The following is a 19,850-nucleotide window of genomic DNA, read 5'->3' as shown; positions in this document are numbered from 1 at the left end:
ACATAGAGATAGATGCAGAAACAGGCCATTCGACCATACTGCTCTGTATTGCCATTTATACTCCACACAAACTTAACCCCTCTTAATCTAACCCTTCCAGCACATCCTTTGATTAATTTCTCCATCGCATCTAACTCCCTCTTAACTGCATCTATACAACTCACTTCTACTATTTCTTGCAGCAGTGAGTTCCATCTTATTACAATTGTTTCTCTTGATTTCATTATAGCATTTATTGCTGACTATCCCTAGAGAAAAGAGCCCCAGGCTGTTCAGGCTTTCCCAATAATTATGTCCACCCAGTAGTTATCTTCCTTGTGAATTAGCACAGCTTCAAGGCCCCTATATCCTTTATGTAATATGGAAACCAGAACTGTATACAGGACAATAAGGGGAAAAATTGGAAAGGGCCAAAAATTGGGTGTGGGAATCAGGATTAACCCATACCTCTTTATTTTAATAAACACCTGAGCAGGGAGCACAAAACTGTTAAGAGGCTAGCATGAGATTCAGTTAGCCTGTGCTAATTAAAGCAAGCCCGCACTTCTTAAAGGGGGGGTACATTTTGGCTTCAGCAGATCCAAGATACATTGCTGACCTGGACCTGGGAAGAATACAGGAATAGCCCAGCGTAGCAGAGAGCAGGATCTAAGGTCCTCCAATATAGCATTCAAGACCTTGATGCAGGAGGTGGACAGGAGGTAAAAGTACCTCGTTACACAGGGGACCAGGAAACCCCACAGATAAACTCTGACAGGGCAATGTCAGCAGGTAGCCGTGGCTGGCAACGCCAGAGTATAGCCCCAAGGACCTTGATATAGTGCTGGAAGAAGTTCACTGATCTCACATGCGTGGTTAAACTCAGTGGATGCATCTTCAAATACCACAATCCCCTGCACCATCAGCCTCACACTCTGCTCAACTCACCACACTCCAAACTAGCACCTAATCCAATCTCCAACAATCATGACTCACATCGCAAATTCTCACTGCCTCATCTCACCCTTGCACTGCTTCAAGCCTCATACCCACTTCTCACAACTTGCACATACTGCCAGCTGTTCAACCATGACAGTCACATCACTCAAACAGATTCCACCACACTTACTGACTCAATTCCCTCTCTCTTCCAGGACAAAGGGGTGCATACCCAGAAATAGCAGTACCTAACCAGCAGGGGACAGGCACGGCTGCATGTATTTACCTCGATGGAGGAGAGGTGCTCACCACATCACTGAAGTGACCATGATTGACTCTATGGCCAGCAGCAAGGCTGAAAGGATACAAGACAATGGGATCTTCATATCTAATCCTCCTCCTCACATTCCACTTCCCCCTCATCACACAATCTCTTCTGATTCGGAAGCTGCAAATGGTGTAAGCATGTGCCTCTTGCTTTCACCTCCTCCTATCACCGCTACACTCGTAGCTTTCTCCTTTCAGATACTGAAGGACTGACATCTGGGCAGGCAGTGATGCAGGAGCGTGAAGGACATAGGAAGAGACTGATGGCTATGAAACACACTCAATCTTAGATTGCAGCCAAGATACTGCCACTTCCTCCACTTTAGAGGGTAGCAAAGAGATAGGATCTACATACTGGAGTCACTGGACATGAATGGGCTGCAGCCAGGGAAGGCGAGGGTAGTGCAAGTGCCAGCTCCCTGGAAGGTGAGGATGCAGCATGAGCTCTGCTTCAGGAGGCTCAGATGAGGATGTCAATGGGAAGGCTTACAGACAGCACAATGAAATACATGGTGCATTGGCAGTTCTGCCACAAGGCCTGCTGTCATTGTCAAGGAACATGGAGAAGTCCAGCATTAACTTGGCACAGGCTTTTGTACAGAGCTCGAGTCCATTGTTTCCAGCATGAAAATGGTGACCGATGCCATGAGAGCACTGCAGACCCAATCACGATGCAGTGTCTGATGGCCAACATCTCACCTTCCGTTGCAGCACAAGCAGAAGCCATAAAAACGTCCAAGTGCTGCATTGGAAGCTCAAGCCGAAGTCAGGCAGCCTCAAACCGCTGCCGCGCAGTCTCAGCCCGCTGCCGCGCAGCCTCAGCCCGCTGCCGCGCAGCCTCAGCCCGCTGCCGCGCAGCCTCAGCCCGCTGCCGCGCAGCCTCAGCCCGCTGCCGCGCAGCCTCAGCCCGCTGCCGCGCAGCCTCAGCCCGCTGCCACTTTGGCTGCAGACCTCAGTGCACAAAGGGATGTGCTGGGTCTCTAAGCAGTCTGCAACCTGTCCCCAGCAGAACTGTGTACTGAAGACAATGGGCGGATAAGACATTCTGCTGGGAGCCCGTCTGCCCCCTCCTCTCTCTGTGAGCAGTTTGTCCTCTGAGGTGTTGCCTTTGCTCAATCACCTGGACAAGGGAGAAGGTGACACTGGCAACTGTGACTTGTCTGAGCTGAGCTGAATCAAGCCCTTTGCCATGTACAACACCACACCTTGCAGACTTCACCAACTTTAAAAAGGGGAGGCGATTTCATAGTGGTATTGTCACTGAACTAGTAATCCAGAGATTCTGGGGACCCGTGTTTGAATTCAATAAAAATCTGGAACTAAACGTCTAATGATGACCATGAAACCATTGTCAATTGTTGTAAAAACCCATCTGATTCACTAATGACCTTTAGGGAAGGAAATCTTCCATCTTTACCTGGTCTGGCCTACATGTAACTCCAAACCCACAGCAATGCGTTTGACTCTTAACTGCCCTCTGAAATGGCCTAGCAAGCCATTCAGCTGTATCAAACTGCTACAAAGTCTCAAAAAAGGAATAAAACTGGATGGACCACCCCAGCATCGACCTAGGCACTGGGAACGACAACAGTCCTGTCGACCCTGTAACGTCCTCCTTACTAACATCAGGGGGCTAGTGGCCAAATGGGGAGAGCTGTCTCACAGGCTAGACAAGCAACAGCCTGACATAGTCATCCTCACGGATTCATACTTTACAGATAATGTCCCAGACACCATCATCACCATCCATGGGTATGTCCTGTCCCACTGGCAGGACAGATCCAGCAGAGGTGGCAGCACAGTGGTATACATTCAGGAGGAAGTTGCCCTGGGAGTCCTCAACATTGAATCTGAACTGCATGAAGTCTCATGGCATCAGGTCAAACATGGGCAAGGAACCTCCTGCTAATTACCACCTACTGCCCTCCCTCAGCTTATGAATCAGTGCTCCTCCATGTTGAACACCAATTAAGAGGAAGCACTGAGGGTGGCAAGGGTGCAGAATGTAGTCTGGGTGGGGCACTTCAATGTCCATCACCAAGAGTGGCTTGGTAACACCACTTGTGACTGATTCCTAAAGGACATAGCTGCTAGACTGGGTCTGTGGCACAGGAGAGGGGTCCAACAAGATGAGAAAACATACTTGACCTCATCCTCACCAACCTGCCTGCTGCAGATGCATCTGTCCATGACAGTGTCGGTACAAGTGGCCACTGCACAGACGTTGTGGAGGCGAAGTCCTGCCTTCACATTGAGAATGCCCTCCATCATGTTGTGTGGCTCTACCATAATGCTAAATTGACTAGATTTCGAACTGGTCTAGCAACTCAAGACCGGGCATCCATGAGGTCCTGTGGGCCATCAGCAGCAGCAGAATTGTACTCAAACATAATCTGCAGCCTCATGGCCCAGCATATCCCCCACTCTACTATTACCATCAAGCCAGGGGATCAACCCTGGTTCAATGACGAGTGCAGGAGGGCATTCCAGGAACAGCACCAAGCATATCTAAAAATGAGGCGTCAACCTGGTGAAGCTACAACACAGGGCTACTTGTGTGCCAGACAGCATAAACAGCAAGTGACAGACAGAGCTAGGCGATCCCACAACCAACGGATCAGATCTAAGCTCAGCAGTCCTGCCACGTTCAGTCATGAATGGTGGTGGATAATTAAACAACTCTCTGGAGGAGGAGGCTCCACAAATATTCCCATCCTCAATGATGGAAGAGCCCAGCACATCAGTGCAAAAGTTAAAGCTGAAGCATTTGCTACAATCTTCAGCTAGAAATGCCGAGTTGATGATCCATCTTGGTCCCCAGCATCAGAGATGCCAGCCTTAAGCTAATTAAATTCACTCCACATGATATCAAGAAATGGCTGAAGGCACTGGATACTGCAAAGGCCATGGGCCCTGAGAAGCATTCCAGCAACAGTACTGAAAAATTGTGAACTTGCCGCACCCCTAGCCAAGCTGTTCCAGTACAGCTACAATACCGGCATCTACCCAGCTACGTGGAAAATTGCCCAGGTATGTTCTGTACACAAAAAGCAGGACAAATCCAACCTGGGCAATTACCACCCCATTAGTCTACTCTCGATTGTCAGTAAATAATGGAAGGGGTCATCAACAGTGTTATCAAGCAGCACTTGCTTAGCAATAGCCTGCTCACTGACACCCAGTTTGGGTTCTGCCAGGGCCACTCAGCTCCTGACCTCATTACAGCCTTGGTTCAAACATGGACAAAAGAGCTGAACTCCCGAGGTGAGGTGAGAGTGACTGCCCTTGACATCAAGGCCGCATTTGACCGAGTGTGGCATCAAGGAGCACTAGCAAAACTGGAGTCAATGGGAATCAGGGGGAAAACTCTCCACTGGCTGGAGTCATACCTAGCACAAAGGAAGATTGTTGGGGTTGTTGGAGGTCAGACATCTCAGCTCCAGGACATCACTGCAGGAGTTCCTCAGGGTGGTGGCCCCAGCCCAACTATCTTCAGCTGCTTCATCAATGACCTTCCTTCCACCGTAAGGTCAGAAGTGGGGATGTTCGCTGATGATTGCACAATGCTCAGCACCATTCGCAACTCCTCAGATACTGAAGTAGTCCATGTCCAAATACAGCAAGACCTGAACAATACCCAGGCTTGGGCTGACAAGTGGCAAGTAACATTTATGCCACACAAGTGTCAGGCAATGACCATCTCCAATAAGAGAGAATCTAACCATCGCACCTTGATATTCAATGGCATTACCATCACTGATTTCCCCACTATCAACATCCTGGGGGTTACCATTAACCAGAAACTGAACGGTACTAGCCATATAAATACTGTGGCTACAAGAGCAGGTCAGAGGCTAGGAATCCTGCGACAAGTAGCTCATCTCCTGACTCCCCAAAGCCTGTCCATCATCGACAAGGCACAAGTCAGGAGTGTGATAGAATACTCCCATACTCCCACTTGCCTGGATGACTGCAGCTTCCACAACAATCAAGAAGCTTGACACCAACCAGGATAAAGCAGCCCGCTTCACTGGCACCACATTCACAAACATTCACTCCCTCCACCACCGACGCACAGTAGCAGCAGTGAGTACCATCTACAAGGGGCACTGCAAAGTCACTTACCATCCTGACTTGGAAATATATCACCATTCCTTCACTGTCACTGAATCAAAATCCTGGAACTCCCTCCCTAACAGCACTGTGGGTGTACCTGCCCCACATGGACTGCAGCGGTTCAAGAAGGCAGCTCACCATCACCTTCTCAGGGGCAACTGGGGATGGGCAATAAATGATGGCCCAGCCAGCGAAGCCACATCTCGTAAATGAAAAAACACAGTACTTCTACAAACTGAGCAACAGCAAGAGCCATTAGAAATCAATCAGCAACTGACTTGAAAGGAGTTGATGACCCCCTTAAGTAACACTGATCGGGGTGAGTGGAGGCTCCTTACTGCTGCTGAATGCATGCTCAGTTGTGTGAGGTTAAGAGGGATTCAGCTGGGGCATTGAGGTTGAAAATGGCACCAACGGCATTATACACTGAAGGATATCACGACTGTCATACTGCTGGCACTGCTCCTAATGCCCATCCTAACGCCCTCAACAAAACCAATGCCCCACTGCAGGCCAATCCGGAAATGTGCCATGTAGCACAGACACAATTTTGCACTCAAAAAGCCACCCGTGGCACTCAAAATATCAGTGCTACGTAGCTGAATTTGGAGGGCTGAATGTGATCTAAGGTGTGGTGCAACTTTAAAATCAGGGCACTTTTTCCTGTAATTGTGCTTGGCATAGAGGATCACTGGGGTGAGGAGCATGGACGAACAGAGCAGGTTCTGTAATGGCTGTGCAGTCCTGCCTTATTGATTTCCCTCCATACACTGCACCCAGCTAATCCTTTGTGGCAAACACAATAACAGGAAAATCTGCCCAATTATTTATACAGTGCCACAAAACTATTGGCTGTGTCTAATCCATCTTTCAATACACTGGCTAACTGCTCCCAGGCAGCAGTTTTAACATGATCTGTAAATAAGCACATTCCAAAATCACACACCTCGACTGTCCAATTTTTCCACTGCACTTCAGAATTAATTTAAGCACAGGATACCTGTGCACGAATCATTGCACCAATCAGACTTTGCAGCTTTTAGCTCACTAACAGTTGACATTTTTTTTCAAATGGTAAAAGATTTGCAAACCCACAACTGGTGGAAAATAGCATCCATTCACAGACACACAGGAAATGCGATTATAGCAAAGCAGTTGAGCTAGTAAAAGAGAACAGCTGGCAATACAAAAATAAGCCCAATAAAAGATGGATAATATGGAAAGTATTAAGAATGTTCCTATGCAGTGGAAGGTTGTTTGAAAAAAATTCTATTGCATTACTAATGGGTTCAAAGCAGGGGTCAACAAGAGGAGTTGCCGTTAGATAAGCATCATCTAAGGGTCACAACGACAGGGAAAAGGAGATAGTTTGAGAAATGAAAAAAGGATCTACGAGACAGACCAGAATATTTAGGACATACTTCAGTTGCCAGCTTCTAGTGACTAAGAGAGGGCCTCACCCAGTCCCAAGAGCCAACTGTGTAAAAGGAAAATTGTTTAGTTAACAATGAGAGTTTCTGTTTTTTAGGGAGGTTGATTTTTTTTTAAGCAGGATGGGATCGCCCACTTCAAAAATTCAACAGAAACTGACAATGCTGGGATAGGGTTTTGTTATAATCCATACACTGCTGTGCTGCATGCTTTCGATGGTGAATATAGCAGCAAACTTGCAACAATGTTTACCAAGTGAGAGTGTCTCCTTATATGGAAGCTAACACCAAGCTAAACATATTAGCCTGGAAATTTCTGAGAGAAATTTTATCATATAAATGCTGAATAGTATTTTATTCAAGCTCTTCTCTCTCATTTTAACAGAAACATTCAACACATGGAAGAAACTTCCAGGGAGTTGTGGAAGCAAAAGTTTTGGAGCCAATTAACAATTAGCTGCTGTAATGGGTGGGGGTGAGTGCGATAGTTCTTTCGGGTTTAGCCCTATGGATGAATTAAGACAGGTGAAGGTACCTTCCTTACCTGTACCTGTAATTGTGTGTGAGTGATTAATCCATTTAAAATTAACTGGCTCATATAAATGATACAAGCACACTAAGTTCTTGTGTTACTTACAGTAATCCCTAGGCTAGTATGTGCAACTATTTTTTATTTAGATATTTATGCAGAAGGCATGCAATAATTATACAGTGGCTAAATTTCAATTCTTGTAGGGGCACAAAACGGGCTGAATATTTGGCAGGGCGTATACCTGGTGACCAATCAATTACCACTTGCTTCCTGCCCCTGCTGATGTTGAATTTCACCCCCATAAATTTGTAAAAAATGTAGGACAATAGTCTAACCTTGGAGAGTTTTAATTTACAGTAGAGCTCAGTCTCACCAGGATAAATTTGTCTTTGTGTCAATACACAAAATTCCAGACGGAGCAAGGGCAGAGAGTCAGCCTTCCACCTGCCCCTTCTTATGCCAAGGAGCATGTCTGAAAGAGTTCCCAGGTTTACCTGGTAATTGTAGCCATCACACCTTTGCTACATCTCAATGTAACTCTTGCCAGCTGAGATATTTTAACAAGTTATTTGAATTGAGGCAAGACGCCCTCAGATAGAACATAGGGACTGCTATTAAACTGCTCGCAAATTTATTTTACCAACAATTAACACACCAACTTCTCCTCTCTCCCCATCACCAAATAACATCTCCTTTGATGGCTTCAAATTCACTTTTAGCCCAAATACTATTACAGGCAGTAACATGGGTTGATCTCATATCAGCCAGTAGGCATTCTTCAGGCATGCTAGAGATGGGCTTCACTGCCCAATTTCCCTGGGTAAGATGTCTGGGAAACCTTTAGGTCTTAGTCAATGAGCTCCCTCAAACGGTACTGGTTGAGGGCAGACAATTCGGAGAGAGTTTCCATTCTTTATAACTACTATATAGTATCATAGCGCTCTATTATCACAAAACTCTGAAATGAGTTCTGGAACTGCTATGTTGCTGGACAATTACGCAAACTCATAATGTGAGTTTGTCAGTGAAATACTAGCCCAAAGAGGAATATTGGGACAAAACCACTAAACATGCAGTGCTCAGAAGTTGCCACAAACATAAAATAACTTATTTCAGTGCCTGGAGATCTAGGCGGGGCTTAACATTGATTTATTTGATAGTCCCATTTCACCATTTCAATTTGGTACAGCTATGCTGACATTGTCCCATTCTGCCAATCTGATCTTTTGTTACAGTTCACGAAAAGAACAATTGTGGTTTAATGAAAAGGAGCAAAACCCCGCTGAGAACATTGCCCATGTGCCCATGTTGCTGCAAACACACAATTAGAGGGTTTCAATAAACGTGACAATCTTTCAGGAGCTTTTTTTGGGCTTTTACCCAAAATCAAAGCACTTTAGGTATTTTTGAAAATATATTGAGTCATGTGTAATATTGGTGTGTGATGACAGATTGGGCAGAGTGCCCAGTTGATTTGTGGTTTTGTGGTGGGAGCAATGTTAGCTATCATTTAATGTAATATGTTACTACTGGCATAATTTTGGGGGATGGATTTTTTAAAATATAAAATGGGCCTAAAGTGGTTTTCATACAGTGTTACAGCACAGGAGATGCCACTGAGCGCATCAAGCCTACACTAGCTCTGTCAAAGAGCAATCATTTGGTTTCACACCTCCACTCTTTCCCCATACTCCGGTAATTCATTTTCTCTCCTTCAAGTATCTATCCAATTCAACTGTAGCCTTCAAAAGGGAGATGCGTTTCTACTATCCTATCAGATAGTGAATTCCAGATCATGAACACTCAATGCGTAAAAAAGTTTTTCCTTATGTTACATCTGATTATTATCTGGTTATCGACCTTTCAGTCATAGGAAACAGTTTCTTTTCACTATTTAAATCCTTCACGATTTTAAACATTTCTATCAAACTTCCTCCAAGCTTCCTTTGCTCCAAGAACAACAGCCACAGCTTCTCCAGTCTATCCAAGTAAAAGTAATTCCTCAACCCAGGAAACATTCTAGCCAATCTCTTCTGAACCCACTGCAATTCATTTACATCATTCCTTAAAAGAGAGGTGCTCACAATCGACTGGAGTACTCCAGAAATAACAAATTAGTGTTTTTATATACGCTGAGTGTAGCTTCCTCGCTGAAGGTTTGAACTCACTCACAGTGGGGGAGGCCAGCAACAGGTCAGGAACCCAGGAGTTTGAGAGAGAGGTTATCCCATGGCTCTTCAACTGAGCAATGGCATGGGCACTGCGCTACAGAGTCTCTGAACCAATCAAAGCAGGCAGGCCTGATCAAAACCTGCACCTGGCTGATCCAGCCTCAGTATTTAAAGGGAACCGTGGGGAATGGAATATAAACAGTCTACAACTAGCAACTGAGGGACAACAACTGGAGTGATGGAGTCTCAAAGAGGGAAGGCTGCTCCCTGGGTCATGCTGCGGGCTACAAGGGCACACACAGAATCCCGTTCCCAGCAGATAGGAGGAAGAAGCCAGTCTGTGGTGGCTGAGGAGATGAACAGGAGGAGTGGGGTCCCTTGCTCATGGGTAGTGCCGCAAGAAGTTCAATGGCTCTCCAGGGCAGAAAAGGCGAGAGGCATGGGATATAATAGCAAAGGTTATACTAATCGCATTGGTCATTCAGAGACCTGGATGACTGAATCAGAGACATCTCAGCTTGGCAGTTGGGGAAATTTAAATTAATTAAATAAATCTGATATTGGGAGCAGGTGACGGGCCGGGTAGGGGTGGGCGGGGGGGAGTGGGCGGCGAGCTGGGGGACCGGGGGGAGTGGCGGGGCGGGAAGTAGGCCAGGGGGAGTGGGTGGCGGGCTAGGGGGCCGGGGGGGGGAGCAGGCAGGGGGGGAACTGGGGGAGCGGACGGCGAGCCGGGGGGAGGGTGGGGGGGGGCTATGGGGGGGAGGGGGCAGAGTGGGCCGAGTGGGCGGCAGGCCGGTGGGGGGCCAGGGGGCCGAGCGGGCCAGGATCACTGACGTGAGAGAGAATAAAAATGAACTGTGACATCACAGGAAGGCAGGTGAGTTGATTGGCTGGTGAGTATTGTAACTTTATTTGTCTTTCTTCAAAGGTTAGAAAGTTCATCTAACATGTTGTGAAATTAAACATTTTAATTTTGTTGATACTAAGGATTAAGTCAATTATCATCCCTATATTTAAAGAACTCCAGAAGAAGAGACGTGGATAACTGTTAAATCTTTATTTTTTAAGCTCTAAGTTTTATTATCTAATAGACAGAGGAATGACAGGGCAGCTCTGACCTCTGGAGTGCACACCCTGTTCCACGTGGGAACTCCAGGTCATTTCCCCTATCCTGGACAACCATAATTGCAGGAATTGTCATCGGCCTCAGCAGCTCGAGGTCCAAGTTTCAGAGCATGACCAGCAGCTGGGGTCAGGACAATGCATCTGCGAGTTTGAGTGGTTTGTGGATAGCACTTTTATAGATGTGGTCACCACACAACTTAAAGAGTATGTAGAGAGAGGGGGAATGGGTGACCACCAGGCAGTCACGAAGGAAGAGACAGATAGTGCAGGAGTTCCCCGTCTGGTCCTGCAGTCAGAATTTAGAGAGCTAGGTAGGAATTTAACAAGCAGGACTGCAAAAGTAGTAATCTATGGATTACTCCTGGCATCATGCTCAAGTGAATATAGAAATAGGAGGATAGAGCAGATAGAGAGATGGTGCAGGAGGGAGGGCTCTAGATTCTTGAGACACTGGGTTCAGTTCTCGGGCAGATGGGACCTATACAGGCCAGATGGGTTGCACCTAAACAGAGCCAGGGCAAATTTCCTTGCTAGTGATTTACTAGTGCTATTGGGGAGGGTTTAAACTTAGCAGGAGTGTGGGACCCAGAAGGTAATATTAGAGAAGGATACCAAGGTTCACAGAATATTGGAAGAGACCGATAACACTAGAGTAGGGAATAGTAAGGTGTTAAGTGGGTTGAGCGTAAGAGAGAAAGAGAGGGTTGGTGAGGGTAATGCAGTTGATGTAGTGTACATGAACTTTCAAAAAGCATTTGATAAAGTGCCATACAACAAACTTGTGAGCAAAGTTAGAGCTCATGGAATATAAGGGCAAGTGGCAGGTGAAATTTAATGTAGAGAAGTGTGAAGTGATTCATTTTGGTGGAAAGAATGCAGAGAGACAATATAAAATAAAGGGTACAAGTGTAAAGGAGGTGCAGAAGCAGAGGGACCTAGGTGCATATGTGCATAAGTCATTGACGATGACAGGATAGATTGACGGTGCACAGTTAATAAAGCATATGTCATCCTGGCCTTTATTAATAGCTGTTTAGAGTGCGAAAGCAAGGAAGTTATGTTAAATTTGTGAAAATAATCTCTGGTTCGACCTCAACTGGAGGATTGCATCCAGTTCTGGCATGAGAGGTTGGAGTTAAGGTATCATTCTGGTAAATCTACGCTGCACTCCCTCCAAGGCCAATATATCCTTCTGAGCCATGGTGCCGAGGCTGCTTGCAGTAATCAGGATGTGATCTAACCAGGGCTTTGTACACCTGAAGCACAACTTTTACCCCCCTGTATTCTAGTCCTCTAGAGATAAAGGCCAGCAATCCATTGGCTTTTTCATCTTCTTCTGTGCCTGCCAATGACACTTTAATGATCTCTGCACCTGTACACTTTCGTCTCTTTGGACTTCGACTGTTTTCAGTTCACCGACATTTAGAAGGCCCTATGTTCTTTCTGTTTAGGTCCAAAGTGGATGAATTACATTAGCCTGCATTGAAACCTGTCACATTTTTATCCATTCACTTTGTCTATTAATATGTTTTTAAAATTTTATATTTTCATCGACGCTGCTTACAATGCTGCCATCTTAGTGTCATTGGCAAACTAGGATATATGGCTTTCTATTCCAGCATCTATCGTTAATAAACATGGTGACTAGTTTAGGCCCCTATACATTTCAGTGTGTGATATTATTCTGACATCCTGCCAATTAGAGTATTTCCCATTATTCCTACTCTCTGTCACCAGGATAATAATTTGCCTTCAATTACATAGGATTGAACTTTAGCTAGCACTCTCTTAAGAAGGACTTTATCAAATGTCTTCTGGAAGTCCATGTAAATAACAACCTTTAAAACCCTGGAGAGGAAACCATCTGGTCCTGGGGGTGTCACTCTTTAATAACATTATTTCCGTAATTATGGTTACGTTGCTTTGGTTAATTCTGGTGCGTCCCTGCCCCTGCTTCAATATTAGTTTCCTTGAGTATCTCCTCTACCTACTTGCATCTCATCCAGTATCCTGATAACATCCTCCGTCAGGAAACTCCTTAACCTATCAAGGCTGAAGGCCAAGACAAAAGTGTGGCATGTCCTGAGCAGAGAACTTCTGTCTGCTGATGATGCTGCACTAGTTGATCAGACAGAAGACCAGCTCAAAGGCTCCTGGATTGTCTGTCCCATGCTGGTGTCATCAGTGTCAAGAAAACTGTAGTTATGGGGCAGGATGTTGCGACTCTGCCTGTGATCAGAGTCAAAAAAACACCACCGGAAGCAGTCAGCAAATTTTGCTTCCTTGGATCTACGATGACAATCTGTAACTTGACGAAGAATTCAATAACTTCCATCTCTGGTGTCTACGACAAATCCTCGGCATCCCATGGAAAGAAAGTCACCAATAAAACAGACCTTTCTAGAGAAAACGTGCCGAGTCTGCTAGTGCTAACCAAGCAAAGGCTTCACTGGCTTGGGCACGTCAAGGTGGCTGCATCCCCAAGGTTACGTTATACGGGGAGGTGTAGCTGGTGCCAAGAGACCAGCAGGCTCCCAAAGTTCCAATTTGAGGATGCTGTCAAAAGAGGCATGAAATCCCTCAACATCAGTGACGACAAATGGGAACTGACGATCGATGCAAATGGCGACACCAGCTGTGGGCAGGAGTTTGTCACTAGGACAACATCTGGTTTCAGGAGCTCCAAAGCAGATCCCAGCCCTGCAAACAAAGTGTCAGCAGAGATCATCCCTCACCAGTGGCAAGGGAGAACTTCATGTGTGGCGCTTGTGACTGACTTTGCTTTTCCAGAATTGGCTTGTTCAGCCATCAGATGATCTCATCCGACCTCAAAGCTCTGAGGCTGCATTCCCATCATCCCTCGCAGATGAACGGGTGCCAGCTAATTCACTTAAAATTCTCAGTGCAGTTTGGCCTGTTTATTTGTAAATGGAAAAAGAGTGGACACCACGACAGAAAGCCTTTTTCAAAACTTGCAATGGATTATGCAAAAAAGAAATTCCATCTGGTGACGCAAGAACTCAGGCAACAACAGGATATCTTATACTGTAAATGAAAGGGAGTTAGATTTTGAAAGCTTTACAATGGCTTAATTGGAAAATTAATGTGCAAAAGACAAGGAGCTGCCAGATTCCAACCTCGCTCTGTGCTCAGCTGGCTGATCACAGGGTCACTACTACTAGCCTCAGCACCCCAAGGACAGGGAAAATAAAAACGAATCATAGTTTCTACTCCTGATCACTGTATAGGAATTCCTGGATGGCACATGTACCCATGGATGGCTGGTTGAGAACAGTATTGAGATCTGCTGTTGAAATTGGCAATGTTCCCTCCAAACCCACAATGTCTGCCCAACACATTCCACCCCCACCCCACTCCTCATCCTCCCCCACCCCGCCCCTCCTCATCCCCCCACCTCTTCACCCCACCTCTTCACCCCCCACCCCACCTTCACCCTCCCCCCCACCTCTTCACACCCCCCCGCCAACCCTCATGACCATTGTCCAACCTTCCCACCATACCCCTCCATCCGAATCCACCGTAATGGACAGCTGTTTCCCCTGACATTCGGGCTGTCAGATGGGAAACCTGCCGAGCTCATATTCCCCCCCGCCCCACCCCCCCCATGTCCTGCAGTTTATTTTTACAGGAGGTGCAGGAAACCCTTATTTCTATGTTTCCCATCCTAAAATTTAATATCCTTTCCCCCCCACTCTGCCAACCCACAGTCTCCAGTAAATATCAGGGCTATAAACAATTATTTTATTTGGATAGATTATATAGTCAGAACTGCTTAATAGCACTGCTTAATAGTACTGATATCTCCTTTTGGACACAAAAGACTTCTGGCTGTAGGGAGGTCCATAAATTTGAATTCAAAATCTAAAGTTCCCTCATCCAGTTCTTTCCCACACTCCCACACACAACTACAGGCAAATATTGGAAAAGAAACAGCATTTGTTATTCAACTATAATATGGCAGAGCAGAACAATAAAAGGACATCAATTTAAGTCCACAAAATAGAGGGCTAGAATTCACCTGTATTCCATATAATATTAAAACTTTTAACTTCCATAGGTACCTGTCCATCAGTGCTATCATGTTGCAGTAATAGGATTCTGCCACTCGCTGGGCTTCCTGTGAAATAGGTTTTCCTTCATGTACACTGTGCCTTTTCAGGATTCCAGCACTAAAACATTCCAACTTACTGTACAGTCCCATGGTTTTTACATTAGTACTTTCTGAAAATCTGGCCCACAGTTCACTGGAAAATATCACAACCAAATTCATGTGATATTCCACCCATTAACAGAGAAACAAAATTTTACAACATAGATTTGTTCCCCCATAATCAGTTTTGCTTTCTTTCATTGTTCTATATTGTACTTTGATCTTCCTTCATTTGGTTTATTATTTAAATTGCCTTTTATTTTCCACTCTAACAAATTTCTATCACGACATGGTTGCAGTATTAGAGAATTTGCTCTTATAGTGACAATTAGTCTGCAATCACAAGCATACCTCGGATAGAAAAAGTACAAATTTTCATTATTGTTTATTACAATAATTATTTACTCTATTTACAATTTATGATTAAGTAATTATAGTTGTTCCAAGAGTAAGTCAACACGAAGCTCAGTGCAACAATTATCAAAAGAAACCAAAGTACATTTTGTCTCCAGTACAGTTTTTTGTGGCCTTTACAACTTTCCAACACTTAATAATTGAAGACTATTTGGAACCTTCATTGTCTTCAATGTTTCTGCAGCTGTGATTACTTTTTGGTATATTTTTAAGGCTTATCAACCCACATTTAACTTTAGCGTAACATAAACATGCCTGCACAGGAGTTAAGCAATGAGGTGTAACGCCCCCTACTCTTCTTTCAACTTCATGTTGACTAACAGCAGCAAGATCAGAAAGTAAAGTATAGATTGTCAGATGATCGATTTCCAGGTCTTACCTTCTGCATGCCAAACTGTGGCCCTACATAGAGGGGAGGAGGGGTTTCAGTGCTGGTCAGGGAGATGTTGTCTTGGCTGGGCAGTTCCATTTCGCGGATCACATGCGATTTAAGCTTGCCATATCTCTGGCTGCAGTGACGAAGGCTCTTCCTCTGCCATTTTTGGGTGGTATCACTATCTTTGCTAACTCCAAACCAGTCGGCTGTACCTCTGTAGAACATAAAGGATTGGTGATTGCCCCGAATATCAACAGAATTTAGTGGCTCAACATATATTAAAGCTTATTACCTTACGGGAAATAATCCATTCTGCTGTGTATACATTTGTGCATTCTTAACAAGTATGGAGTAGATAGTGCAATATTTAGATACATGCATCTCGAGTACAGAAAAACAATTTCTGGGTTAGACTATGTTAATATCTTTTCTCCATAATGACATAAATGGCTCTGTCATTTGATATCATGCTAACACTACCTAGGTTTAAATTCCTCTTATACCTGCAATCTAAATCATAGGTTGAAATTAAAACATACAGGGTTCAAAATGTGCCTTCAAATTTGCTTTGCATTCTATCTTGACGTGTTAAATTTAAGTAACAATTCAATTGACGTTAAAGTGTTAAACTTAGCAGATTTAAAATAGGCAATGAATCTTAGAAATTTCAGCACACAAGACAACCATTCAGTGCATTCTGCTGTGACACTGCAGGTCTCATATTGGATCGATCTACTCTAATTCCACTTTACTGATCAGGCATTCCCAGTGTGGAATGACAGTCGCAAGGAACACTTTTAGGGAAATCACACACCTGGAGAGCTTGATTTGTCAGTCATTTAATTTAGCAATGGAAACTCATAAAACCCCTGGAGTATTGCACTGTGCCCAATCAAGGAATCAGCCCTGTAACCCCTTCTTACATGTTGAGTTTGACTTGGTTTTAACATTATTCCATATTCTAATAAAAAAAATCAAACATTCACCATTATAATTTTAGTACTGATTCTAAATTTATGCTCTCCATCAATTTTTTTTTAATCAATGGAAACAATCTTTCAGTTTTCACTTTCAGCATTTCTATTGTTAACTTTGTCTGCTTTTGTGATTACAACACTAGCTTTTCCAGTCTTCCATTCTAAGTGCATCCTCTCATCCCTGGTGTTGTCAATCTTCCACTTTTTCTATTGCTCCAAAATCCTTTCCATAAAGAAGGTCCTCAAAGTGCAGCAATACTCCAGCTGTGGACCACAAATTTCTTGTATAGACACACCTGCAACTCACTGTCTTTATACTTACTGCGCCAAATATAAAAAAACTAGATTCCAAATTGCTTTTTTTAAAAAACTGCTCTTTCCACTCACCACTCAGATAAACTGCTTCCCATTTATCCCATTAAATGGTGTCCACCACATACCGGTGTCTGTACACTCTCCTAATAGGTCTCCATCTTTCCACCATCTCTTGATTCATCCTCATGTTTGCCTGCAAAGGTGCCTCAGCAGGAATCTCTTCTAGCTCAGCTCTTAGCTCCTGGTGGATTTCCTCCCGCTCTTTGGATGGCAGAGTTATGCAGACTATTGTGTTCAGACATAAAACGAATACTAATCTCTGGCCACCTGAAACACTGCTTTCAGATGTCTATAATATGTCTTGTTAATGATCCTGGTGACTCCACAATGCTTGTACTTGCAAGGCACTGCACTTCATGTCTCTTAGAGGCGTCGGGGCTGAAAGAAAGTTACCATCCATGTACTTATTGTGTCTCTGCCAAATAATCCTGGTACCATAGAATTTCTTGAAATAAAGGACTGTTATCTGCAAACTGGGCATCAACTTGCACACTGACTTACACTTTAATCCAGTGAAAACCTTGGAGTTCTTGAAGGTGTGACTATGTGCAGTGGCCCATATGCCGCTTGCATGTCAACCATGATGCTCTCAATTCTGGGCAATTCTGCTATCTATAAATATTCAAAGTATCTCATTCTGCTGCTTGTTACCCATGGAAAAATTAATGACATTTGTTGCCCCAGCGAAAAATGCACCAGTCAGCTGTTTGGTGCATTGGTGAACTGCAAGGTGACTGGATTTTCTGACGTCTCTTGTGGCAGCTCGGAACGAACAGGATTCGTTGAAGTTTGAGTGTGTTGTGGCCATACATCAACTGTAGAACTGTCTCTATGATAATAGATTGTTTGGAGCGGAGATTCCAGGAGATAACACAACTCTGTAACTGCATCCTTTGTCAAGCAGAGTCACGAGCTTTTCCATTAAATTCTAGGGTGGATGTGACCCACAATCTGTATATACAACTTCCAGGTAAAATACAACACAAGCTATCTCAAACCCTTTCATTCATCCTCTACCACAGCCTCCAATTTAAATGATGACTGCCATAACTCTATCAAAAGATCTTCAAAAGTAAACTGGCAAAAAAGATAGCACTTTTCTAAGAATGAATTTCATTTTAAGATATCAAAAAACAGCATAAATATTAATTCCTTGTAAACTCAAAATACACACATCACCTAGGCCAATTCTGTAAGATCAAACTTAAGATACCTGGAAACTGCATGTGTTAATAAGAATATCATTGCAAGTTATTATTATAATATTAACGTTTTCACTGGTTTCCACTGAAAGCTCTGAAGACTCAACCTAAAGTTCTGGATCAGCACAAAATGGGCAACTATTCAAAGGAATCAATCTTGTCAGAATTTTCTCACCCTCGGACAAAAGTCTGCTCAGCTTCCTTCTTTTGCCCACTTACAAAATTTTAATTTGGAAAGTAAAGAAATATTACAAAAAAAGTAATAAAATTAAATTAAATTTAGTGTCTTATTTTGTCATCTGGGAACACAGAAAACAAAAACTTGAAGTACTTCTACTAGTCAAAAGCCATGTTCGTACTTGTCTCTTATCTTAAGTGCCTTTACATATTGTTTTGGAAGTTGCTTTCAGGATAATCAGAAGTCTACCTTACTGCTAACAGAGTACAATAGTGTTCTTTGAGGCATATGATGGCCCTTTTCTCAATGGAACACCCATATTCTAAAATAATCATTTTGTGCCGTAGGTGGTGTGGAGTGAGTAATCTGCCAAACAACATGGAATTCTAAAATGTTCTGACTCATTACCATTCAAGCAACCCCCCCCCACCCCCACCCAGTAACGAGTATAACTGTCCTCTGAATAAGTGTTAAGTTAAAGGCTTGCTTTGGCACACACCTGTTGCTCATTTGTTTTCTTTTAATGCTAAAGACTATCCAGGATGGTTATGCATTACTGAACCGAATTTAGTTTCACCCTTTCTCTGTAGCTTTCTTTTTTAGGCCATCTGGATAGTTAGTCACAGATAATAATTCATTCTTCTCAACATCTACCCTGGGGAGATTACCAGCTACATAAACCACAGCTCAGTAATAGAGGGTTTGCCACTTTTGCAACGTTATGTTGAACATTAGTGCAGGAGGAGGTCACTGTTACCAACTGCTCTATCCATTTTGAAACTGCTCCAGTGATTCACCCTCTATTCCTGTCTGTAAACTCAGCATTTCTCCTTCCACTGTCCATCACCCATTTTCTGTTCCTTGCACCATTGATTGTTAAAGCTTTACCAGGAGTACGAGTCAGAAAAGTCATTCCGCATTCTCTACTCCAACATGACGGCTTCAGGATATCTCAGCTAAGTTTGATACCATCATTAAGTGAATTCTAGTCAGACACTTTGCAGCTAAATGATCAGAAAGAGATAGAGGCCAACTATAGAAGTTCTACTGCTGTGCGGGCTAAGTTCAGTCAACTTGTTACAGATCAGAAGTCAAATCTGGCACTTTGCTAATTTCCATAGTACCACACCAGATGGTGCAGTTACTCGTTCAGTCATTGGAGAAGCATTCTTCACTTCCTCCTATTCCAATTCAATACTGGTGAATGCAAAGATTTTTGTTCTTAAAAAAAAACACTACCTAATCTCCTGGCAAATTGCTAACATTAGAGAGACGTTTAGAGAGGCAACTAACAACAGAGGCCAGGACTTTCCATGCCCGCTGGCGTTGGGTGTGAGTGGACAATATGGTGAGAAGGCCAAAAATCAGTTTCACAACTTTGTGTAACCAGTTTGCGATTGTCTGCTCGGCCCCTCGATGGCAGGCCACGCCTCCCCGCCATTGGACGTCGGGAAACCCATCTTAATTCATCAGCATTTCAATATAAGGCCAGCCCCCCCGGACTCATCCCCCTATTCCCCCCGCTGGATCACACGCCC

General features: G+C 44.1%; 1 protein-coding gene across 10 annotated transcripts in view; it reads right to left on the bottom strand.

Annotated features, from left to right (window-relative positions):
* rhbdf1a (rhomboid 5 homolog 1a (Drosophila)) overlaps positions 1–19,850 on the bottom strand; it is a 351,324-nt gene that overhangs the window by 64,188 nt on the left and 267,286 nt on the right. For 9 of the 10 annotated variants that reach the window (XM_078558344.1, XM_078558345.1, XM_078558343.1 and 6 more), the window contains one exon: positions 15,584–15,794. In XM_078558344.1, the coding sequence (XP_078414470.1) occupies positions 15,584–15,794 (211 nt within the window). Of the gene's footprint in view, positions 1–15,583; positions 15,797–19,850 lie in introns of all 10 variants that reach the window. The other variant, XM_078558346.1, reaches the window with a different exon arrangement.

Source organism: Cetorhinus maximus, chromosome 15 (genome assembly GCF_964194155.1).
Source record: "Cetorhinus maximus chromosome 15, sCetMax3.hap1.1, whole genome shotgun sequence".
Classification (NCBI taxonomy): Eukaryota; Metazoa; Chordata; class Chondrichthyes; order Lamniformes; family Cetorhinidae; genus Cetorhinus; species Cetorhinus maximus.
The sequence above is the reverse complement of the archived record's forward strand: the minus strand, read 5'-3'. Positions and strand labels throughout refer to the sequence as shown.